This window comes from Peromyscus maniculatus, chromosome 12 (assembly GCF_049852395.1).
Source record: "Peromyscus maniculatus bairdii isolate BWxNUB_F1_BW_parent chromosome 12, HU_Pman_BW_mat_3.1, whole genome shotgun sequence".
Taxonomy (NCBI): Eukaryota; Metazoa; Chordata; class Mammalia; order Rodentia; family Cricetidae; genus Peromyscus; species Peromyscus maniculatus.
The window spans coordinates 27,279,257-27,304,236 of NC_134863.1; the positions used below are offsets into that span (position 1 = coordinate 27,279,257).

At 43.5% G+C, this 24,980-nt stretch overlaps 1 protein-coding gene across 3 annotated transcripts in view; it reads left to right on the forward strand.

The window, feature by feature from the left end:
• Window positions 1-24,980, forward strand: part of Parp9 (poly(ADP-ribose) polymerase family member 9) — a 34,836-nt gene that overhangs the window by 1,897 nt on the left and 7,959 nt on the right. For all 3 annotated transcript variants that reach the window (XM_042259260.2, XM_042259258.2, XM_042259259.2), the window contains exons 2-8: window positions 1,017-1,114; window positions 3,020-3,059; window positions 6,278-7,131; window positions 11,168-11,380; window positions 13,450-13,668; window positions 15,910-15,967; window positions 19,919-20,305. In XM_042259260.2, the coding sequence (XP_042115194.1) occupies window positions 1,100-1,114; window positions 3,020-3,059; window positions 6,278-7,131; window positions 11,168-11,380; window positions 13,450-13,668; window positions 15,910-15,967; window positions 19,919-20,305 (1,786 nt within the window). In that variant the 5' untranslated portion in view covers window positions 1,017-1,099. The remainder of the gene's footprint in view (window positions 1-1,016; window positions 1,115-3,019; window positions 3,060-6,277; window positions 7,132-11,167; window positions 11,381-13,449; window positions 13,669-15,909; window positions 15,968-19,918; window positions 20,306-24,980) is intronic.

Sequence of the window (24,980 nt, forward strand, 5' to 3'; positions counted from 1 at the left end):
ATGACCAACCTTGCAAAGACATTATAAATCACTCCAGAGACTTCAGGATAGCAACTGTAAGTTTTAATCATGAGTCTGTTCATAATCTTTAGCTTTTACCTACTAGGCTGAAATCATGAGAAGAGTTTCGACTTTCATCTAGATACCCTTAGGTCAGAGTTGTTTATCACGGATTCAGCAGAACACACCCCATGCAAGTTCAGGCAGTTTTCTCAGGGTTCAAACGCCCTGTCGGGAGCTCCACAGCTCATAGGCTGCTCTCTGAATGTCTTGTCCAGTCTTACCACTTTGTTTTTCTAAATACACCAACACCTTCAAGGGCTGACTCCTGTCTCACCTCCCCAAAGCTTTTTCTATTACAGCTCCTACAGCACCCCCCCCCTTCTGTTAGGACTTGAACCAGAATTCAGTCAGAACGTAGACAGCAACAGTAGCAAAAGGATGTGAGCATCCTCACCGTTGACATGAAAAACTGCCAAAGAGCAGAAATTTCTTTCAGGTTTCCCTATGGTATATTCTTTTCTTCTTCCTCTTCTGCTCTTCTTCCTCCTCCTCCTCTTCTCACTTTATTTTTTTTCCAAGACAGGGTTTCTCTGTGTAGTCTTGTCTGTAACTTGGCTGCAACAGCTCTGGCTGTCCTGGAACTCACTCTGTAGACCAGGCTGGCCTCGAACTCACAGAGATCCACCTGCCTCTGCCTCCCGAGTGCAGGGATTAAAGACATGTGCCACCACCGCCCGACTGGCTCTGGGATTTTTAATAAAAGACCATTTAGAAATTTGAGTTGCATATATTCTTACAAGATCCCCTCAGCTTTAAAAGCCTTTAATACCAGCACTCAGGAAGTAAAAGCTGGTAAATATCTGTTTGAAGCCAGCCTTATCTACATAGCAAGTTTCAGAGCAGCCAGAGTAACATGATGAGATCCTATCTCAAAAACCATAAAAAACAAACAAACAAACAAATTCCCTCACCTTTTGGTCAGTGCTTACTGTATTCTTCATATTTGATCCCAGAAATAGACCATCATCTCCAGGATCAACAGACTTGGAAACACAAAACGGTATAAACGGCTGAAGACCCACGTGGGACCTGAAGGATGGCCTTCTATATGGTAAAAACATAAATACCTTTTTAGTCATGAAGTTCAGTTATTACATGAAGAGTTACACCTAGCATCCTCATGGTTTTACTAGCCCAACAAAAGCTGCTCCTTGGGGCTGCACAGATGGCTCAGTGGTTAAGAGTGTATATTGCTCCTGTAGAGGACCTAGGTTTGGTTCCTAGCATCCACACGGTGGCACACAGTCTTGCCTGTAACTCCAGTTCCAGGGGATCTGATGCTCTCTTTCTAGTCTTTGTTGGCTCCTACTTGCATGTGGTATACCCGAACTCACACAGCTTTCTCCTGGGCCTAGAGAGATGACTCAGTGGTTAAGAACACTGGCTGCTCTTCCAGAGAACCCAGTTCAATTCCCAGCACTCACATGGTGACTCATTGTCTGTAACTCTAGTTCCAGGGATCCAATGCCCTCCTTTGGCCTCCATGGCATACGTGTGATGCACAGACATACATTCGGGCAAAACAGCCATACATATAAAATTATATTAACTTTTTCTAAGTTTTGTCTTCGTACTGTGTGAGAAATGGAAAATCAAGAGTATGGTAATATAGTTAAATATGGTGGTATAACTGGAATCATAGCTGTGATTCCAGTACTTAGGAAGCTGGTAGAAGAATCACCACAGGCTCCAGGCCAGCCTGTGCTATGGAGTAAAACTGTGGTGATATATTGTGTACCCTAATAAAATTTGCCTGAAGATCAGAGGACAGAGCAAGCCACTAGATTAAACATAGATGTCAGGCAGTGGTGGTACCCACCTTTAATCCTAGTACTCAGGAGGCAGAGGTCTATGTGGATCTCTGTGAGTTCAAAGCCACCCTGGATTACATGAGATTGATTCAGTCTAGGAGAGAAACAGAGCCAGGCAGTGGTGGCACACAGCTTTAATCCCAGTACTTGGCAGTCACATGTCTTTAATCCCAGCACTTGAGATCTCATGCCTTTAATCCCAGCACTAAGAAGGAAGTGATATGGCTGGGTGGAGAGAGGTATATAAGGCCGAGGGGACAGGAACTAAAGCTTTTTGGCTGAGGAAGCTTTTTCAGGCTAAGAAGTCCTAGAGGTAAGATGTGACAGTGGCTTATTCCTTTGTGTTTCTGATCTTTCAACATTTACCCCAATATCTGGCTCCAGTTTTTTTTTTTTTTTTTTTAATTAAAAGACCAATAATGGATATTGGGCACATTAGAATTCGTGTTACATAAAACCCTGTCTCAAAATTCAAAACAAAAAATAATAAATAATATACTTATTAGCAGAATCAACTTGGGGATAGATGGTCTTTTTTTTTTTAATGTCATCTCCAGGACCAGGAATGTGACACAGATGGTAAAGAGCTTGCCTACATGCATATGGCCCTGGGTTCAATTTCCAGGATCACATAAATTGGGCATGGTAGTGCATAGTAAGTTTGAGGCCAGACTGGTTATCTGAGACCCAGCCTCGGTCACCTCCATGTCGTGTGGATTTTCTTCACTCAAATCAGCAGTTCTTTTTCAGGATGGGTAAGGAGTGAGCAAGGAGTGAAAACCGGAGTAGAGAAAGGCACCTTGTTGAGTAGATCTGGAAAATTCCCACTTCATATTTGTGTTGTGAAATAGGCAAACGGAGATTGGTCCTTACAGATGTGAGGAGGTGCAGCTGGAGAGGCTCGCCTCCTCAAGGTTTCTTTTCTGGCTAGGGAAGCCCCACAAGATTTTGGAAATTGGAGCCTGCCTGAGAGCTTTGGCTCATTCTAATTTACACAAACAACCAAAACATTTCCTCCCCAAACCCCGCAACCCGAAAACTCCTGCTTTGAGTAGCGCTTCCTCTTACTAGACTGCGTGTACTGTCGGTCTTCTCCGCGTTTGCAGCTTCAAGCTTTTAAAGGAGACGTTTTCATTTCTTCACAGGGCTCTGGAGCAGCGGCAGCAGCGTACACCGAGAGACCAGGTATGACCGCCTCACTCTCACTCTTATTTAGGAAAGGCTTTGCTCAGCTCTCCCCTCAGTGCAGAAGAGGGGGCCCGGAAGGAGACTGTCTCCCCGTCAGGGGCTCAGGCGTGTGACTGCAGGCTCTGTGGAGATGCCACCACCTGCTTCGGAAGAGGAGCTGCCTCAGAGGCACTGGGACAGCTGAAGGCTGTCACTCTCAGGGTCCCCACTGTCCTTTTCCCTTGTAGGCAGATCGGAGACTCTTTTCTCTGCTCGTTTGTTCGAGACGGTCTCACTTTGTAGATCTGGCTGGCCGGAACTTAGATCTACCTGCCTTTGCCTCTGAGTGCTGAGATCAAAGGTCCACATCACTACTCTCTGGGCAGAAAGGGTGACCAAGAGCTGAAAGAGCCAACCTGCCTAATTCTAGGGATGGCCCGTTTCAGGTTTCCCATCAGTGCTCAGGCCAGTTGAGACCAACTGCTTAGATGTGGCTTCTTTCGGGTAAGAGAGGTCACCAGAAGTCTTTCTTGGTGGCTCACACCAGAAATGGAGTAAATGACTATATTTAATCTGTTTTAGGATGCATACTTTCCTGCATTTTAATGTCTCTGAAATGAGCCCGGTTTCACTGACGTTAGTCTTCCTTGCTCAGACACAGAGGCTCTGCTGGTAACTCACTGAAGAACAGACACTTCCTCTTGGGATAGTTTAGACTAAGAGCAAGCCCAGTATTAAAAACCCCACTTCCCCTCACGTTCTTCATCTTCCTGAAGTTTGTCGTCTGTAGTCTGTCTCTTGTGTGCATCTGATGTCTGTCTGTCCTGTGGTTCTTCCCTAACAAAGGGCTTCATGATTATTGAACAGCACAGAAAACACAGAGGGCAGAAGTCACTTTACTGACCCACAAACAACTGTTCTCAACCTATATCCACGTTTTGCTTCCAACAGTTATGAGTTATTTACTTTGTTTAAGGTTGCTTTCAACCTATCGGCTGCTTTCAGCAAATGATTACCACGGCACACACAGGCACACACATATTTCTAGGTCAGGGTCATGGAAGAATCAGTTTAGGTTGTAAAATGGGACTGCATAAGAAGTATTGTATACTGTTGCATAGTAAGGTTGGTTACATTGTTTTCTTTTCTTTTCTTTTCTTTTTTTTTTTTTTTTTTTTGGTTTTTCGAGACAGGGTTTCTCTGTGTAGCTTTGCGCCTTTCCTGGAACTCACTTGGTAGCCCAGGCTGGCCTCGAACTCACAAAGATCCACCTGCCTCTGCCTCCTGAGTGCTGGGATTAAAGGCGTGCGCCACCACCGCCCAGCTTACATTGTTTTCTTAAAGGCGAGTTCAGAAGGTTGGATACACAGCGGGGAAACAGATTGAGTACAGAATTTTAAGTGGTTTCTAAGTATGTTATTAACTTGGTTGCAAGGTCTGGCAGAAGTTCAGGTTCTGAAGGCAAGGGGGATTTTCAGACAAACACTATCACTCCACAGGTTTCGGTTATCCAGAAACTGGATTTTGAGGTGGAGTGAGGAGTGTAAAAGGTTTATATGAAAGAAAGAGAAATCCACCTGACTGTATGAAGATGGGCGTGGTGGTAATCCCAAAGTTTAGGAGATGGAGGCAGGAGGATAATAATTCAAGGACTGCAGAGCAAGACCTTGTATTATCACCACCACCAACGAAACTGTAATGACACCCCCCCCACACACACACCCACACCAAACTGAAGTTTTGGTCAGCCGGAGGTGTGTGTTAGAGGTGGCCCACAGGTGTCAGTGGCTGTGCTCTGCCTTTGATGCTCAGGGGCTTGTCCTGAGAACTGTGACTAGTGCTGAGGTGGACTTGAGTGGCTAATAGCTAGAGGCCTGGAGCTAACTACATTTTCCACAAAAAAATGGGGGATATGGACAACATCTTTTAGTGTGAAATACACAGTAAGCAATTTTTATTTTTGTTAAAGATTTATTTATAGCAGGGCAGTGGAGATGCACGCCTGTAATCCCAGCACTCGGGAGGCAGAGGCAGGTGGATCTCTGTGAGTTCGAGGCCAGCTTGGTCTACAGAGTGAGAGTCAGGACAGGCACCAAAACTACATGGAGAAACTCTGTCTTAAACCCCCCCCCCAAAAAAAGATTTATTTATTGTGTATTATGTATACAGTGTTCTGCCTACGTGCCAGGTCTCATTACAGACGGTTGTGAGCCACCATGTGGTTGCTGGGAATTGAACTCAAGACCTCTGGAAGAGCAGCCAGTGCTCTTAACCGCTGAGCCATCTCTCCAACCCTTTAAAGACAGGATCTCACTATGTAGCTCTGACTGACCTGGAACTCACTGTGTAGACCAGGCTGACCTTGCACTCAGAGATCTGTCTGCCTCTGCCTCCCCAGTGCGGGGATTAAAGAAAGACATACACTGAATAGTAACTAGTTTTTTTTTTTTTTTTTTTTTTTTTTTTTGGTTACTGGGCTGTAGCTCTACGTTGATTTTGACTTTGAGGATGGAGTACATGCCATGAGGCAGAGGTTGCTGGCCTTCTACCCATTGGCTGGTCCTGTGTTGCCCATCTCCCCTCAGCAATGACTTGTAGAAGTTGGATACCTGGTTCCTGTAATGACCACTCTAGGGCTGAAACTCTGAGTTACGTGATCTACTCCACCCTCTAATAGAGTTAAGCTTTATTTGCTAACCAACACACACATTATTCTTTTTTGGTTTTTGTTTTCCTGTCTTAGTTTCTTCTCTCCTCACCTAGAACCCCTAGTGTTTTCTAGAATCATGTCTGAAACTACTTACACTCTAAAGCCTTACCTCAGGATTTTCTTCTAAGTAAACTGAAACACTAAAAAAAGTGAAGAAGTTATGAATGCAGCACCCCTGTATTTTTGATTCACAATTAAGTCATTTTAATAAGTGTGTACTTGGCATGAGTCTTCCCAAACTCACAATTTTTATATACATTCAAGACATCCTTGCCCCTGGTACAAGGTTTTCTCACGTAGAGAGTGCTGAGTGCCACACACAAGCCCTTTTCAGGTGACTTGGCATTGAGGACTCTTAGATATCCTTGACCTAATTCCATGTGTGTGTGAGAAGCAGGGTCAGTACAGAGGGGGTGGCAGGTCATCTCTCTTTAGAAGTAAGAAAGTCAGTCTCGTAGTGTGGGAAGGAGTCACGTCCTGAAAGGAATCACTCTCCCTTTCTCTCGTGTCTCCTCTCCTTTTTCAGCTAACGACTCTCTCACAGAACACAAAACATGGCAAATTCCCATCAAACACAACATCTTCGAAATTTTAAAAAGCAACGAGAGTCAGCTGTGTGAAGTCCTCCAGAATAAGTTTGGGTGTATCTCTACCCTGAGCTGTCCAGCTCGAGCAGGAAACAGCACTCCTGCTCAGCAGGTCTTCAGAAGGAGGCTGACCCCTGGGATAGAGTTATCTGTCTGGAAGGATGACCTCACCAGACATGCTGTTGATGCTGTGGTGAATGCAGCCAATGAAGAACTTCAGCATGGAGGTGGCCTGGCCGGAAGCCTGGTGAAAGCTGGTGGCTTGGAAATCCAGGAAGAGAGCAGAATGCTCATTGCCACCTTTGGTAAAGTTTCAACTGGTGGAATAGCTATCACAAAAGCAGGGAGACTTCCTTGCGAATGGATTATACATGCTGTCGGTCCTCGGTGGACAGCAATGGACAGCCAGACAGCTACTGGATTGCTGAGACTGGCCATTCAGAACGTCTTACACTATGTCTGTGTGGAAAATACACAGATTAAGACGGTAGCAATTCCAGCCCTGAGCTCTGGAATTTTCCAGTTTCCTCTGGATTTGTGTACACATGTAATTTTAGCAACTATCCATTGTTATTTCCAAATGAAGCAACCAGTCGGTAATTTGAAAGAGATTCATCTGGTGAGCAACGAGGAGCTCACTGTTGCGTCCTTTAAAGACAGAGCAGAAAGCATCTTTGGGAAGGAGTCGAGTCCCTGGGGGAGTCCAGGAACTACCCTTTCTTCCAATGCGACGCTTCACATTGGCCAGGGCCTGACTCTGCATATTGTCCAAGGCTGCATTGAACTGCAAACAGTAAGTCTTTGTTGTTATTCTCTGGCACTGATAGAGGGGAATCCTGGAATCAATTAATTTTAATTAATTATTTTGTTTTATTGTTTTATGTATGAGTGCTCAGTCTGCGTGTATGCCTGCATACCAGAAGAGGGCATCAGATGCTACTATAGATAATTGTGAGCCATGGGTGCTGGGAATTGAATTCAGGACCTCTGGAAGAGTAGCCATTTCTCCAGCCCGAATTAATTGTTAATTATGAAGATGTTTAAAGTGGAAGACCATAGAATGTATGTTTTGGAGGTTAAGAATGTGGCTTTGGGGTTAGGCCATCTGCATTGGAGACTACCTGCGTTAGTTACTAACTCAGCTACTTTCTTTCTTTCAGCCTTCAGTCTTTCCTCTGTAAAACACATAACAGCACTTGACATTTGCAAGCTGGTCAGCATCCAAGAAACACTCACAGTAGTGTGTGGCACATGGTTAATAGGGGAGTTAAAATTTTTAGGCTATGATTTTTAGGAACCATAAGGAGTTAGAATATTCTTTGATCCTAAAAAACTTAAGCACCCTCTTATTTCTTTTTTTTTTAATATGAAATTTATTAAAATTAAAAAAAAAATTCGAGGCCAGCCTGGGCTACCAAGTGAGTTCCAGGAAAGGGGCAAAGCTACATAGAGAAACCCTGCCTCGAAAAACAAAAACAAAACAAAACAAAACAAAATTTTTAAAAATTGGGGGGGGGGGGGGGACGACCGTTGGGACGTCTCCCGCGGACACGAAGGGAAACAATCCCTCCCCCCACCTCCCCTGACGGACGCCCGCGGTGGAAACAGGGTTTGACAACAGGAAGTGACCTGCGCCCCCCAGAGGGTGGGGGTGGGGAGGAAACTGTGTCAAGCTGCCACAGGGCACGGGTGCCAGCATCAGCAACAGGGTGCTGGTGCTGAGTGCCAGCGAGTGCGAGCATCGAGCATCGAGTGGGAAGTGCGGGGTGCGGGGTGCGGGGTGCGAGCGTGCAGGGGGAGTGCGAGCATCCTATTCAGGAGTGCGAGCATTGGGAGTATTGGGATCGTGGTGCTGTCGCTGCCAGCCAGTGCGAACGAGTAGGTAACATTGGGAAGCATGGGAGCTTTGCACGACCCCCGCGCTGACCCCGTGACCCCTGACCCCGCCCGTGAGCCGCGACCCGGGGCTCGCGCAATCACCTCCGTGCCTCCCGCCCCTGCGCCCGCGGCCCCGCGTTTTGGTCTGTCTGTCTGTCCATCTGTCCGTTTCCCTTCTTATTTCTTTGTTGTTTTTGAAACAGGGTTTTGATCAGGTCACCAAGGACCTGTGGGCCTCTTGTCTCAACCCCAAGCACTAAGTTTTTATTTTATTTTATTTTTCTATAGAGCTCTGACTGTCCTAGAACTCATTGTGTAGACCAGGCTGGTCTTGAACTCACAGAGATCCACCAGCCTCTGTCTCCGAGTGTTGGGATTAAAAACCCAGCTGAGCACTCACATGAATGAGTAAATTTAGTTGGTGTGCTGATAGGTGTGGGTTTGTGTGTGTCTGTGTGTGTTTGGGAGCGGAGTTGCACACCTGTGCACAGGTGTGTAGAGGCCAGAGGTCAGCCTTGATTGTCTTCCTAAAGAATTGTTTGCCCTCCTTTTTTTGAGGCAGAGTTTCTCCTTGGTCTAGAACTTGGCAGGTTGACTGTGCGAACTGACCAGCTAGCCCCAGGGAACTTCTTGCGTTGGCCTTCTCTGGCTGGCTGGGATTACCACACCTGGCTTCTTTACATAGTTTACAGCACACACTTTACTGAGTCATTCCTGTAGTTCTACCCTATTTTTAATCTTTAAAAAAAAAAAATCCTTTATTTGGAAATCTCATTGGGGAGACAAACCACTCAATATTTCTGGAGCAATAATAGTAAACCAAGTAGTACTTCGGACTATGGCTGGGCAGGGCGGCCCGCCCCTGTAATCACAGTAGTTGGGAGGCAGAACCCAATGATCAGGGACTCAAGGTCATTCTTATCTCCTTGAGTTTGAAGAAGCCAGCTTTAGCTACCTGGGACCCTGCTTCAAAACCTGGGGGGGGGGGAACCCAAACAAAAATTCCCCAAAGGATGTAAATTTGTGATTAGAGCAACGTATATACACACAGAAGTATCAGAGAGTGGTGGGGCCAGGACGGGATAAAACCCTAACTGATGCCCCTGGATAAGCAACCGCAGGCTGGGTGCTCTGTTGGGAAGCGCTTGTCTTGTTCAGTGTTGGTTCGACCCCTGCACTGGGAAAAACAGAAGCTGTAGCAGGTGTGAACTGGCAGGAGGGAAGGCTTCCAGGGAGGCTGAGTGATGTGGTCAGAGAGACAGAGAGGAATCCATGGGCAGCAGAGAAGGAGTTTGGGTAGACTCAGTGAAGTTTTTTTTTTTTTTCCTTTTTTTAATATTTATTTATTATATATACAGCATGTATGACTGCAGGCCAGAAGAGGGCACCAGATCTCATTACAGATGGTTGTAAGCCACCATGTGGTTGCCGGGAATTGAACTCAGGACCTCTGGAAGAGCAGTCAGTGCTCTTAACCTCTGAGCCATCTCTCCAGCCCCGACTCAGTGAAGTTTATAGTTACATCTTTGTTTTTACTTTTTTGGATTAGTGATATGTCCTGTGGCCACAGTCAAAGTATATTAACCTGTTGTCGGTGACTTATTACCTACAAGTCAATCAGAGTGAAAACCAAGGAGACTACGAAATGAAATATCTGAGAAGTCATTAGTGTCACAGTTTAAAATCAAAGTAGAAGCATCATTGAATAACGTCCTTTGACCACATTTTAGTGTATTCACTTGTTGTCAGCAGCGATAGGAATCTTAGATTTTCTGAAGGGTGCCAGTGCCCCCCAGTGGCAGATTGAGATTGCTCTTTCAGGATAAAACTAGTAATGTCCCTGTTAAACCGAGCACTTTGGCACATGCCTGGAATCCCAACACTCCAGCATGCCTAGCAGCTTGAAGCCTTGAGTTAAATCCCTAGAACCCACAAACCTGTAATCCCAACACTGTGGAGGTAGAGACAAGAAGATGGGAGTTGAAGGTCTTCTTCAGCGATTTGGGAAGTCTCAGGTTAGTCAGGCTACAGGAGACACTGTCTCAAAAACAAAACGAGGTGTGGTGCATGCCTTTAAACCCAGCACTGAAGAAGTAGAGACAAAAGGATCTCTGTGAACTTGAGGTTAACCTGGTCTACACAGTGAGTTACAGGCCAGCCAGGGTTACATGGTGATGCTCTGTCCCAAAAACAAAAGAGAAGAAACCACTAGCCAGCAAAGGAGGCTGGGAGAAGGCTCTGCTGTTAAGAGTATGATGTTCTAGTAGAGAACCTGATTCTGTCCCCACCCCCCAAATCAGGCAGCTCACAGCTCTCTATAACTCCAGCCCCAGGGGATCTGACATCCTGTTCTGGATTTTGCAGGCACTACACTCATGCGTGTGTACAAACCCACACAGAGACATACACATAATTGAAAATAAATTTTTTTAAATTTTATTTTAGTATTTTATGGGTATGAGAGTTTTGCCTGTGTGTCTGGCACCAAATACATGCTTGGTGACTTCGGGGATGAGAGGAGGGCTTCGGATCCCCCAGGAGTGGGGTGACTGACAGTGTGAGCTGCCATGTGCTAGCTGGGAATTGAACCCAGGTCCTCTGCAAGAGCCACAAGTGCTCTTAACCACCGAGCCACCTCTCCAGTTTGAAAATAAAGTCCTTAAACAGAAGAAGCTGGAAGGAATGATCAGAATCTGAAATAAATTAAGCATAATTCAGTAAAAGGTGAACGTAATGACAATATCGTCCATATATGTATATAATTTCAAAATAGGACAAACAGCTTCATAGCAATGAACGAACTGTCTCTAGAAATATCTGTCTATTGTGAAGTCATTTTTTTTTGTGGATTTGGGATATTCAAAAATAATTTTTAAAATCCCTAGGGGAGTACAAGGTAGTCATTTAAGAAGGAGGGATTTAAGGAGTCCTGTGTTCTCTTTTCTTTTCAGACAGATGTAATTGTTAATTCTGGATATAAATCCGATCTTAAAACTGGATCTGTGTCACAGTCAATTCTTAAACGAGCAGGATTTGGAATGGAACAGAAACTTGACAAGATCACGCTGTCTGCAGGTCATCAGACTGTACTGGTCACAGAAGGATTTAACTTGGCCTGTCAGTACGTGTTTCATGTGCTGTGGACACATGATAACAAAAACCAGGTAAGTTCAAAAATCTATTTATGTTTATATACTTGCACGGTCTAAGCAGTCTGTTAAGTTTCCATTGTTTTATTATGTTTATAAACTATTGTTGCCAGGTGGTGGTGGTGGTGGTGGTGGTGGTGGTGGTGGTGCAGCACACCTTTAATCCCAGCACTCGGGAGGCAGAGCCAGGCAGATCTCTATGAGTTCGAGGCCAGCCTCATCTACAGAGCAAGATCCAGGACAGGCACCAGAACTACACAGAGAAACCCTGTCTTGAAAAACAAATAAACAGCTGGGCAGTGGTGGCGCACGCCTTTAATCCCAGCACTCGGGAGGTAGACGCAGGCGGATCTTTGTGAGTTCGAGGCCAGCCTGGGCTACCAAGTGAGTTCCAGGAAAGGCGCAAAGCTACACAGAGAAACCCTGTCTCGAAAAACCAAAACAAACAAACAAACAAACAAACCAAAAAAAACAAAACAAAAAACAACCAACCAACAAACCAAACAAACAAACAAACAATTGCCATATGGTATATCCCTGTTTGGAAAACCACCTATGCCTGACTGAAAGGCTGAGCAAGAATGATTACCTTAAGTTCTCTTAAGTTTGTTTTTTTTTTGGTTTCTTTTTAAGTTTTGGTTCACACTGCACACGGGCACTGCAACAACGTAACCCTCTGTACATCAGTTTGCTCCACAATACACAATGACATGCTCTGTCTTTCCATAGTGAGATGGGATTCAGCCTGTCCACGTTTCCTTTCACAGGTTAAATTCCAGCAGGAGCGGTATTCCATACCATTCCAGTCAAATCTATTACCTGGCCTCTTCCAATTGCCTGTAGTGGATATTGGCTCTTAGCCAACTCCTCCCATAAAACACAAAAGTTAGAGAATAGAGGGAGTCCGTTCAGATGTAGAGAGATGTCTAATCCCAGGTGTCTCTTGGTTATATTCTCTTTACATAGCTGAACGCACAGAGATCCTCCTGCCTCTGCCTTCCAAGAGCTGAGATTAAAGGCGTGTGCCGCCGCCGCCGCCACAGCCCAGATCTGTTGTTGTTTTTTTGTTTGCTTTTGAGACGAAGTCTCACTGTGTAGCCCAGGTTAGCCTGAAAGTATATATAGTCCAGGCTATTCTAAAACTCATGGGAATCCTTCTGCATTTGCCTCCTGGGTGCCAGGACTATGAACCACCATACCTGACGTGTGTGTGTGTGTGTGTGTGTGTGTGTGTGTGTGTGTGTGTGTGTGTGTGTGTGTGTGTGTATTTTCTGTACTATATCTTGTCCTCTCTTGGAGAGCTCTCTAATCCCAGATTGGCCCTCCAGTCATCAGTCATTCTCTCTGCTTTATCTTTCCTAGGTTCTTCCACAGACAACCTTCCTGTTTATTTATAGTAATTCAATTAGCCTGGCATGGTGGCCCACTCTTTTTTTTTTTAAAAAGATATATTTATTTATTATGTATACAGTGTTCTGCCTGCACATATCTCTGCAGGCCAGAAGAGGGCACCAGATCTCATTACAGATGGTTGTGAGCCACCATGTGGTTGCTGGGAATTGAACTCAGGACCTCTGGAAGAGCAGTCAGTGCTCTTAACCTCAGCCATCTCTCCAGCCCCTGGTTTTTGTTTTTAATCCCAACACTTGGGAGGCAGAGGCAGGCAGAACTCCTGAGTTTGAGGTCACATACTCTACAGAGTGGGTTTCAGGCTAGCCAGGGCTCTGCATAGTGAGACTTTGTTCTAAAAAACAAAAAAGGAAAAAGAAAAATTGATGGGAGTTTAAGTCTGCCACAGCTCTTGGCACTTCTCCAGGAGAAGGTCCACAGTAGGAACACTGTGTTGAAGGAACACTGTGCCTGGTTTAGTCATCATCTCCTTTAAACTCAGGGACTCTTTGTTGATTTGGGAGTGGCAGGTGAGTGGCACACTGATGCTTGGCTCCCTGAGCTAGGGCAACAGACAGTCAAGGCTACATAACAGGGAGAGAGCTCAGTGTTCAAATGCACCGGGTAGCATTCGGGTGCCTCAGTTTCTCATTTTCGACTCACAGGTTGATCTTGAACTTGTTTTTATCTTACAGTTTTTGAAAGATGCAATGAAGAGCTGTCTGGAAAACTGCCTTCAACCAGATATAAATTCCATTTCTTTTCCTGCCCTTGGGACAGGAGTGATTAATATGGAGAAGAGTACAGCCGCGAGGATAATATTAGATGAAATTGTAGCGTTTGCCAAAGAGCACATGAAGAAAACCTTGACTGTAAAGATTGTGATCTTTCCAAAAGATGTGGAGACATACAAGGTGAGTTAGCATCTTGGAAATGTCTTAACAGTTCGTTCATTCATCACCAATGTCTAATTAGCATCTCTGGTATAAGACGCTGGGTTAGGATCCCACAATGTGGTGGGATTCTAACTCTGTAAATTTTAATTTCTGCAAATTACCCACCCTTGACTGAAGGTCACTCTGAGCAAAGGTCATTATCAAAGCCTTGCTCATGCTACTTGACTTTTCTCTTTTCTTTTTTTTTGGTTTTTTTTTTTTTTTTTTTTTTTTTTTTGGTTTTTCGAGACAGGGTTTCTCTGTGTAGCTTTACGCCTTTCCTGGAACTCACTTGGTAGCCCAGGCTGGCCTCGAACTCACAGAGATCCGCCTGCCTCTGCCTCCCGAGTGCTGGGGTTAAAGGTGTGTGCTACCACCACCCGGGGACTTTTCTCTTTTACTGTTTCATTTATTCTCTCTGTTCCTTAAAGGTAAACAGCTTATTTTTGATATGGGATGATTCTTCCTCCCTTTCCTCCTTCTTTGGGATATTTCTTGATGGTTTTTGTTCTAGATAGAGCTGGGTATCTATAAAAGGCAATAGATGGTTATTTAGCAAATATTTCTTGAGTGTTAACCTAAGCCAGGCATTTTTGTCTCAGAGTAAGGAACAGCCCTCTGAAACACATTATTGGCATCTCTCAGATCGGGTGTGACTAGATCACTAGTCACAGAGCTGAAAGAACACTGCCACACCTCCCCTTTGGCTCCACCCCTCAGTTTTCCATCACATTTCAGTCAAAAGCTTTGCCTAAGTGTTTCTAGCCCTGCAACATCTCCCGACTTCTAAAACGACCTACCAGAGAACTGACTTTTATCCATTGTATCCGTAAAGCCCCTCTTACAGTCTGTTTATCAGTGGATAATGTTAGCTCATTTGCTTTATTTTCAAGTTCTTCGATGGGGATGGCAGGGAACAACCCTGTCTTAACTTCTTCAGGTCACTAAATGTGGTTAGATCAAGGGATCCCCGCCCCCCCCCTCTGGAAATAGAAGCTGCAAATACAGTTTATAAAGGAAATGTTCTACAGTTCAAGGAAATTCATTGTTGAGTTGGGACTGTTGGTGTATGTCTTTAATCCCAGCACTCAGGAGGCAGAGACAGGTGGGTCTCTGAGTGAGTTTGAGGCTAACCTGGTCTACAGAGAGTTATTCCAGGACAGCCAGGGCCATACAGAGAAACCCTGTCTCCACCCCCACCCCTGAAAAAAAGAGGATCTCTGAGTTTGAGGCCAATGTAGTCTACATAATGAGTTCCAGGCCATCCAGGGCTACGTAATGAGACAGTGAGAACCTGACTAAACACACACACACACACACACACACACACACACACACACACACACCATTTTTGAAGTACAGATAAAGCAAAATCTAGTCTTCTCGTCTTTATCACATCGATATTATCATTTTTCAATAAAGTAATTATTGCCTGTTGTATCAACTTTGAACAAGAAAGGTATTGGATAAGGTGTGTCCAAACCCCTAGGAGATTTCCTTTAGACGCTATCTTAAAGGATATGCCCGGCAATACTGTCTTATTTTCTGCAGACTATCTTGTAACTATAATTACCATATCTAACGTATATTGATATCCATTATGAGTCGAATCCAGTTTTAAATACTTTACAATAATGAGCTCATATAAAACACTTTGGTGTGCTCATAGCATTTAGAAGTGATCTATATTTTTATTTGAGCTTTAATTCAGTACCTATATTAGTACCTGTTGAATGGATGAATACTTATAGTTTGCCTAAATTCTACCATATTTTGGTTTTCTTTTAATATTATATGTATTCATTTCTCAGATGTTCTAATACAGTGATGCTGTGACCCTTTAATAATACAGTTCCTCATGTTGTGGTGACCCCCAGCCATAATATTGTTTCTTTGTTACTTCATAACTGTAGTTTTGCTACTGTTATGACTTATAATGTAAATATCTGATATGCAGGATATCTGACATTTGACCCCAAAGGAGTTTCCAGCCATAGGTTGAGATCCACTGTTCTGGTAGCTCATAGACATGTTGTTCTCTTGGATTGTGGATCTGTCTGTAAAGTGAGGGTAACCGTGGTAACTATGGGCCAGTGAGATGGCCTGCTTGCAGCCTAAGGACTTGTGGGAGTGGGGATGGAGTGTAATGAAGACAGTGGTGTGGTGCATGCATGTAGACTTTGATTGTGATGATTGTCCTCCCTGCTCTGCTTATTTTAGGTTTTTTGTGCTGAAATGAACAAGAGGTCTAATGAACTGAATCTCAGCAGTAACAGTGGTGAGTAAGAAATTAAGGGTTCTACGGGCGTAGTGGTACCTGAGTGGGGGCAGGGGAATCAGGAGTTCAGGCCATACTTGGTTAGAAAGCAAGTTTCAAGCCATCCTGGGCTACATGAGACTCTTGAAGAAAGGTGGGGTGCCTGTGCATATATTCTGATGACAGAGTCTGATCCAGGAACTCTGGTCTCTAAAACCGTCTAGCTGGTTTCACAGCTGAGCTAGGTTTGGGATTCCTGGGATGGATGGAGTACACCAATCTTGGATGTGGTGTTCTAGTGAGGTTAGTTTTGTCTCAGACCTCCACTCCTTCACTGGAATGTGAGTGGACTGGGGTGGAATGTTTAACGGCTCAGTGGCACTGCAAGTACAGCACTGTTAGGTAGCTCTGGTAAGTCTCGGGACGGCGATTCTTAGGAGCCTGTGTTGATCAGTCAGGTAAGAGCACCTGCTGCCAAGCCTGACGACCAGAGTTCAACTCCCGGAACCCACATGGTAGAAGGAGAAAACTGACTCTCACAAACTGTCCTGTGACCTCTAAATGTGTACCATAGTACATGTGTGCTCTCAAACACACACACACACACACACACACACACACACACACACACACACACACACACAGAACTCAATTATGAACTGTGATTTAAATAGACAGTTTTTTATAATTTCCAATTATCAAATTGTAGATGTAACCAACCGTCTTATTAAATAAGAAACACAGAAACAATGTAAAAGAGAAAGCCAAGAGGTCAGAGCTCAGAGCTAAAATCTCACCCTTCTTCCTGCGGTGTCCCAGCTTCCCGAAAGAGAGCTATTTCCCTGTGTGTAAGTCCGTTCATAGTCATTCTGCCTTCTCATTGGTTGTAAACCCAAACACGTGACTGCCTCGTCATTGTCTATAGGTACAGCCCCCCAGGTCTTAAAGGCATATGTCTCCAATGCTGGCTGTATCCCTGAACACACAGAGATTTATGGGGTTAAAGGCGTGCGCCACCACCGCCACACTCTGTCTATGGCTCTAATAGCTCTGACCCCCGGGGCAACTTTATTTATTGACATATAATCAAAATCACATTTCAGTACAATTAGAATACCACCACATCAAATTATTTTTTTTAATTAAAATTACAAAGTATTAAACCAGTTCCAGGAGGCAAATAAGAAGGGACACAGGTTACTTAATGACTCTGGGACTCTTAAGTGACTTCATTTGTAAGATAAGCTAAATAGTTCCTGTCTCATAGGGTTGTGTGGCTTAAATAAAATAATACATGTAAAGCTCTTAGAACAATGTCTAGAGTAGCTCTCGAGAGTCAAACTCCTCAGGTAGAGTAGCGAAGGGAAAGATTCCTCTACTCGGAGGGAACAAGAATGACCTCATGGACAAGAATATTTCTAAGGTGAGCTTTGGGATGGAAAGATTTCCATTGGCCAGCAGTGGTGGGGCGGCACTTGAGATGAATAAAACCAATAGGAGCAAACAAATACAGTGCATATTTGGGAAGTCGCGTGGAATATAGAAGAACGGGTAAGGGATGGAATTTTAGGTAAAACTAATGCAAAAAGGGAATATAAAAGTTCTATATGTCATTAAACTGAAGTGCAGAGACAAGGATCATGATTTATTCAGTAGTTCTTGAAAATATCTGTAAAGAAATTAGAAACCACAGGAAAATAATTGCCATTCAGAATGTTTGATACGGATTGTCTTAGATTATCAAGGAAAACTAGGGATGAAGAGAGAAGCACATTTTCATTAGGAATATTTGTATAATAAATAGTTAATTGAATGCATTTTAGTTCTTAGTAAAGTTACCCTTCGTGATTTGAACAATTTAGTTATCTCAAGTAATTCTGCTGTCCTAATAATGATGGATCAAAGAAGTAACACTATGCGTTATTTTTGTGTCCTTCCCGAAAGTAATGTAAATTCTAAAACAGCAAAAGAATGCCACCAGTTAAAGTTCCCTTTTTACTTCTGTTGTCTTAAACGTTGAAATTTATTTCAACTCAGCTCCCTTCCTCTTCCTTTCTCGTTCTGTCCTAATGCTTTCCAGAGCATCTCGTACCACCCAGCTATGATGTCAGTAGAAAGATAGAAACCGAATACCCAGTTGTCTTTTTAAATTTTTTTAGTTATGGGAGGAAGCGGGCATGTACACATAAGTGCATTTTGCCTTTATGAGCCAGAGATCCCTCTGGAGCTGGAGTTAGATGTGGTTGTGAGCTGCCTGCTGTGAGTGGTAGGAATTGAACTTGGGTCCTCTGGAAGAACAATAAATACATCCTCTTCATCACCGAGCCGTATCTCCAACCCCTACCTTGTTGTCTGAGGATCGCTACCGGGAAGGAGAGTTGTATAAGCATTAGGGTCAGGTGCCCCTACCCACTAGCTCGGTGGACATGATTAGTCCTAGAGCCATGTACAAGTTATTTAACGACTCTGGGAATCTTAAATGACTTGCTTTTTCTCCCCTCAAAATATGTTTCTGTGACTCAGCCATGTAAAGGTAATTTCTTTTCATCGGTACAGTAACATTCCATTGTTGAAGGGCATCAGGTTAGTTCCATTGGGCAGTTAGTTCCAATGTGAACTTTTCAGATGGCTCAGTGGGTAAAGGTGCTTCCTACCAAGTCTGAATCAATCAATCAATCTCTCTCTCTCTCTCTCTCTCTCTCTCTCTCTCTCTCTCTCTCTCTCTCTCTCTCTCCTCTCTCTCAATTTAAAAACAGAATGTGAGCTTTGCAATAGTTTTTGGTTTTAACTTACATAAGAAAGCTTGTCCCAGTTTTATGTCATAGAAATTTAGGAGTTCTAGTTGTTCTATAGATTTCTTAACACCTGATATTGTTAAACTTCCAAATTCTTTCCCTACTGGTAGGTGACGGTGCATTTCTCTAATCACCATCAAGATAAGCATCTTTTCACATAGATATAAGTCATGTTTGCTTTTCTATGAAATATTTTGCCTAACTGGCTACTGGTTTGCTACTTTTTTTTTTTTAAAGGTGCATTAGTGTTTTGCCTACACGTGTGTCTGTGTGAGAGAACTACAGTTACAGACAGTAACTTCTGAACTGCCATGTGGGTGCTGGGAATTGAACCGGGGCCTCTAAAAGAGCATCCAGTGCTCTTAACTGCTAAGCCATCTCTCCAACCCCTTGCTACCTTAAAAAAAAAATTAAGATTATAATTAGTTCTCTGAGAATTTCATACAATGCATTTTCCCTAATTCTCTTCCTAGCTCTTCCAAGAGCCACCCCTCTATTTTATTTTTTGAGACAGGCTCTCAAAACTTGTATTCCTGATCTTGGCTCCACCTCTCAAATGTGGGGATTATAAGCACATGTTACCCCTCTCAACTTCAGCTTTTCTTATATTTTTGGTTGTGAGCCTAGCCTTTAACGGCTGAGACATCTCTCCAGCCCCAGCTTTTCTTTCTTTATTTCCTCAAGTCAGGTTTTCTCTGTGTGGCTCTGGATATCCTGGAACTTGCTCTGTAGACCAGGCTGACCTCAAACTCAGATTTGACTGGCTCTGCCTCCTGGGTGCAGGGATTAGAAGCATGCGCTGCCATCACCCAGCCAGTTTTTTGTTTTTTAAAAATATATTTTATTCCTTGAATTCTGTAGCTTTAGGGATTTGATTAAGTCTTGTGGCTGCAAGAGGTTAAAGATAATTCACTTAGCAGGAAACTTATGTATGAATTGACAAATCACACACAGCAGGTGTGGATATGATAAATCCATCGACTTCTAAGCTAACTGGTATGTTTATAGGGAGGCCATAAACTATGCATGCAGATTCCCTTTACACCTGGTGTAGCTTTTACAGATAGGTCTTGAGCTGCTCATACCGACAGTGGTGGTAATACCCTTGGGGCAAACAGCGGCTGTGATGTTCTGCACTATTGAAAACCCACCAGTCTTCTATATCTGTTTTTGATAGTTGTTTCAGTTCCCCAGTGGACCAGAGGGGAGCAGAGAAGTGGACTTGAAGCTGGAGGCCCTACCATCAATCTGATAGGTGTAAAAGTGGAAGAGATGTACGAGGCCGAAGAATGGATTGAAGGGTTGCTGACTTCCGAGAAGCACTACACCATTGAGAATAGCCATATTCTCTACCTTGGGAAAAAAGAGCATGACACGCTGTCTCAGCTCCAGACAACCTTGGGCGTCTCCATTTCAGAGACTGTCAGTCCCAGTAAGGCAACTCTAGAGGTTAGAGGTGACCAGGCTGAGCTCATTGAAACAGTTACGAATATTGAATGTATGCTGTGTGAAGTTCAGGAAGAAGTGGCGAGAAGAAAGAAGAGAAGTCTTTGGGGCTTGTTAGGTGAGTAATTGCACACTAAGGTAAAAGCTCTTGCTGGGCATTGTGGCACACACCTTTCCCCCCAGCACCTTCGAGGTGAATCTGTGAGTTCCAGGCCAGCCAGGGCTATGTAGTCAGACTGTCTCAAATAAATAAATAAAAATTAAAAGAGGGGGAAAAAAAGAGTTTCTTAAATTCAAGTAAATGTCCTCCTAACTAAGGGATGAGGGAGGCCCAGTGGGGTTGGTGTGAACCGTGCCTTTGTTAAGTCAGGGCAAAGCTCTCTGCACACAGAGAAGATGGGACAGAAGCAGAAAGGAGAAAAACAGTGACCCCCCTGATCCCCCAGAGCCAGGTGTGTGATCCCAGCACGTGGGAGATGGAGGCCGGAGGATCAGGAGTTCAAAGGCTACCCTCAGTTACAGAGTGAATCGGAGGCCAACCTGGTCTACAGAAGATCCTGTCTCAAAACAAAAATGTCAGCTCTCCTAATTGTTGCTTCTGGTCATGAGTGTACTCATGTATTTGTGGATAACAGCCTGAGAGAAGGAAAGAACAAGCCATTCAGGTTCAGCGTTAGATTATTTGCTTCTCATGATTGGGCGTGTAAATATTTTTATTTATTCTTTGGGATTTTCATACCTGTATATTGTGTATTTTGATCATATTCACCCCTATTCCTCTTTTCCAGCTCCTCTTAGGCCTTCCCCACATTTCCCTTCCATTTCCATCTCCTTTCTTTAAACCTGAGTCCAGCTGCAGCCTTCATAGATACATGAATCTAGTGCTGTCCAATGGAATGGAGCATGAGCATCCTATCAGGCTACATCCCTGAAGAAAATGGACTCTTCCTCCTTATAGCCATCCAATACCAATAGTTCCTTAGTTAGAGGTGGCAGTCCCTGAGGCCCTCCCCATACATGCTCAAATTTTGACTGGCTTGGTCTTAGGTCTTGTGCATGTGGTCACAGCTGCTGTGAGTTCATGTTTCCAACAGCTCTGTTATATCCAGATTTATTTATTTATTTTTAAGAAAGAGTCTCAAGTCACCCAAGCTGGCCTTAAAGTCATTATGTACCTAAGGATGGCCTTGAACTCTGGATTCTCCTGCATCTGGCTTCTAAATGCTGAGATTCCAGGTCTCTGCCGCCACGCCTGACCTTGTTTTGTTATGGTTTTGTTTTTTTTTTTTTTTAATTTTTTTTTTTTTATTTTCTGGAGCTGAGGACAAACCCAGGGCCTTGTGCTTGCTAGGCAAGTGCTCTACCACTGAGCTAAATCCCCAACCCCATGGTTTGGTTTTGAGAGAAGCTCTTACACTGTAACTCAGGCTTTCCAGAAATTCACTTTGTATCCCAGGTGGGCTCTGAACTCAGGACAGTCCTCCTGCCTCAGCCTCCCAAGTACTGGGATTACAGATGTGAGCCACCGAGTTCAGCTCAGGTCATAACACTTTGGTAAATTGTGTTTTGTCTTTCTACTGTCAGAGTTGTTTATTAATAAATATAAGCACATACCATTGGATGTACTTGTGATGACATGGATTGCCTAAGAAGTAATTATACAGAAAGCCTAAAGTAAGACCTATTAGTGCCATGGAGGAAAAACAAAAACAAAAATATAAATAAAAACCCAACATGCCCAGTTCAATGAAGCATTCAAGTGTGGATATTTTCTACCTGATCACTTATCTTGAGTTTTGTTACATTTATGTATTGCTGGCATTTTGATCTCTAAAATTACTATTTTGAACGCTGTCCCCAACAGCGTTGGGATTGATATTGTGAGATATACCTAAGTACCTCTCAGTCAGTGTAATTAAACTCATTAGAGTTAACTGTGGGCATTTGGGCCTATAGAGATTTTATAGAGTCCTAGAGCCAAGATACTGTCTCATTTAAAATGCCACTTTAATGGCTAGCAAGATGGCTCAGCAGGTAGAGACACTTGCCATCCGATCTGAGTTCAATCCCTGGGATGCATGTGGTGGAAAAGAACCAACTTCCACAAACTGCCTTCTCTACCCCTGGATACCAGCTCATACCCACATCCACACAAAGAAATAAATGTTATTTCAAAAAAAAAAAAAAAAATTTAAGTGCCACTTTGAGTGAAGGCAAATCCTATAATCCTATAAGCACAAAAAAAAAAAAAAAAAAAAAAGGTCAAAACACACCAACCCAAGCAAACAATAAAACCCAATCACATGTCATCCCGGAAGACAGGTTATTCCATTCATTTATTTACCTACTACATAATCCATTGTGCTAGATACTGCTGATGAGCAAGGTGGACGTTGTTCCTGATCAAAGTCTAACTGAGGGTACTGAGAAGTGAGCAGGTGAATTATGACAGAGGAAGGTGTTCTGGGAGTACAAAGGACACCTTATGCCCACCTGGGAACCTAGGAAAAGGCTTCTTGAAGGAGATATGGAAAATGGAAAGCTGAATAAGTAGCAACTAACATAGAAAGAAAGTCAAGAAATAAGTATAGCTAGAGTTTTTTCTCCAGGTCCCGCCAAGCCCTGGCAGTCTGACAGCCCACTTACAAAATAATCACATAGAGACTTATATTACTTATAAACTGTATGGCCATGGCAGGCTTCTTGCTAACTGTTCCTATATCTTAAATTAATCCATTTCTATTAATCTATAAGTTGCCATGTGGCTTACGGGTACCTTACATCTTCCTTGTCATGGCAGTGTCTCTCTGCCTCAGCCTTCCACTTCCCCCAATTCTCTTCTCTGCTTGTCCCGCCTATACTTCCTGCCTGGCTACTGGCCATTCAGTGTTTTAGTTATTAACCAATCAGAGCAACACATTTTACATACAAAACATCCCACAGCAAATAAGAGTATAACTCGGAAAAAAAAAAAAAAAAAAAAAAGAGTATAGCCGGGCAGTGGTGGTGCACTCCTTTAATCCCAGCACTTGGGAGAGAGTTCACAGTAGCATTTCAGAGGTTCAAATGAATGTCCTCTTTTGGGTCAAAGTTTATGTATGTTATTAACAAAACGTCATTAAATTCTATTATTTTATGGATTTTTAACTATATGTCAGTTAAAAAAATTTTTGAAGATGTATTTATTTATTTTATGTATATGGGTGCTCTATGACTTTATGCCAGAAGAGGGCATCAGATCCCACCAAAGATGGCTGTGAGCCACCATGTGGTTGCTGGGAATTGAACTTAGGACCTCTGGAAGAGCAGCCAGCGCTCTTAACTGCTGAGCCATCTCTCCAGCCCCATCAGGTGATAATTGGAACAAAATTGGAGTGAGGCAGAACTCCCTTTCATGCTGCTTTATCTTTTCTGACAATTACTTCTGACAGTAGAGGTTTGTGGATCTTTGATCTCAGGTGCCCACCTCCCATAGAACCTGGTCTGAAGCAGGAGTTTGGTTAACATTGAATTCAGGAGACCTGGATGCTAATGTCACTCGTTATAAATGTGAGCCATTGGTCTCTTCCTTTGAAGTCTGGGGCTCTGGATTTCCTCTGCTGTGTTTCTTGTCCCTCTTGTTTTCTTGGATTTATGACTTAGTCCTCTGGGGCGTTCCTGTGAATGTATCCCCTGCTTTGCATAGTTAAACTGAAGTCCATTTGACTAGGCACTGTGCTTCAGATTAGCATGCGTGTTCTGGAGTCAAACTGAAAATGAGATAAAGCGAGCCCCCACCCTCCCTTTTTTTTTTTTCATTTATCTACCTGTGTGTTCAGTCAAATCGAGAGCTTCCTTGGACAAAAACAGGTTGCCTACTGAATTCCAAATTGAAGGAGAGAGGGAAGAAGGGGGGCTGAGAGGAATAAAGGGAACAAAGGGAGGAGAACAGGAAAGGAGGGAAGGAGGGAGGGAGGGGAGGGGACCATAGAGTCTGCCGCTCTGAGTTCTGATCTTGCTCATACCACGAGTGGCACATGTTCCCAGGACTTGGCCTTGTCTCCTTATAGGAAACACAAATGACAGCCAGGTTTATCACCCTAGATCTCTGCTTACCTTCTTGGTTGTATTGGACAAGTTGCTTAACTCCTCTGAATTTCTACTTTTTTGTTTATAAAACTGTGTTGATTATTTCAGTGGTGGTGTGATGAACATGAAGTAGAGAAGAGAATGGGCTTAAAAACTGAAATGTTGTATGAATGTCCTATTGTTTCCCATGCTTTTTTTTTTTTTTAAAGATTTATTTATTTATTACATATACAGTGTTCTGCCTGGATGTAATTCCTGCATGCCAGAAGAGGGCACCAGATCCCATTATAGATGGCTGTGAGCCACCATATCGTTGCTGGGAATTGAACTCAGGACCTCTGGAAGAGCAGCCAGTGCTCTTAACCTCTGAGTCATCTCTCCAGTCCATCCCACAATTTCTTGTTTAATTTTATATGTGTATGGGTGCTTTGCATGCATGTCTATGTACCATGTGCTTGCAGTGCTCATGGAGGCCAGATGAGGGTGTCACATCCTTTGGGATTTGAATTACAATTGTGAGTCACTCTGTGAGTGCTGGGAACCAAACCCAGGAACCCATGTCCTCCACAAGAACAAGTACTCTTAACTGCGGAGCCAGCTATCCAGTGCCCTTTCATGCTTTCTTAATTCTTATTTATGAAACCTGGCTGAAGTACAAACATTTCCTATGAGTAACAACCATTTACCATAATTACAGCATTATTTTAGGGGGGAAAGTGTAATTA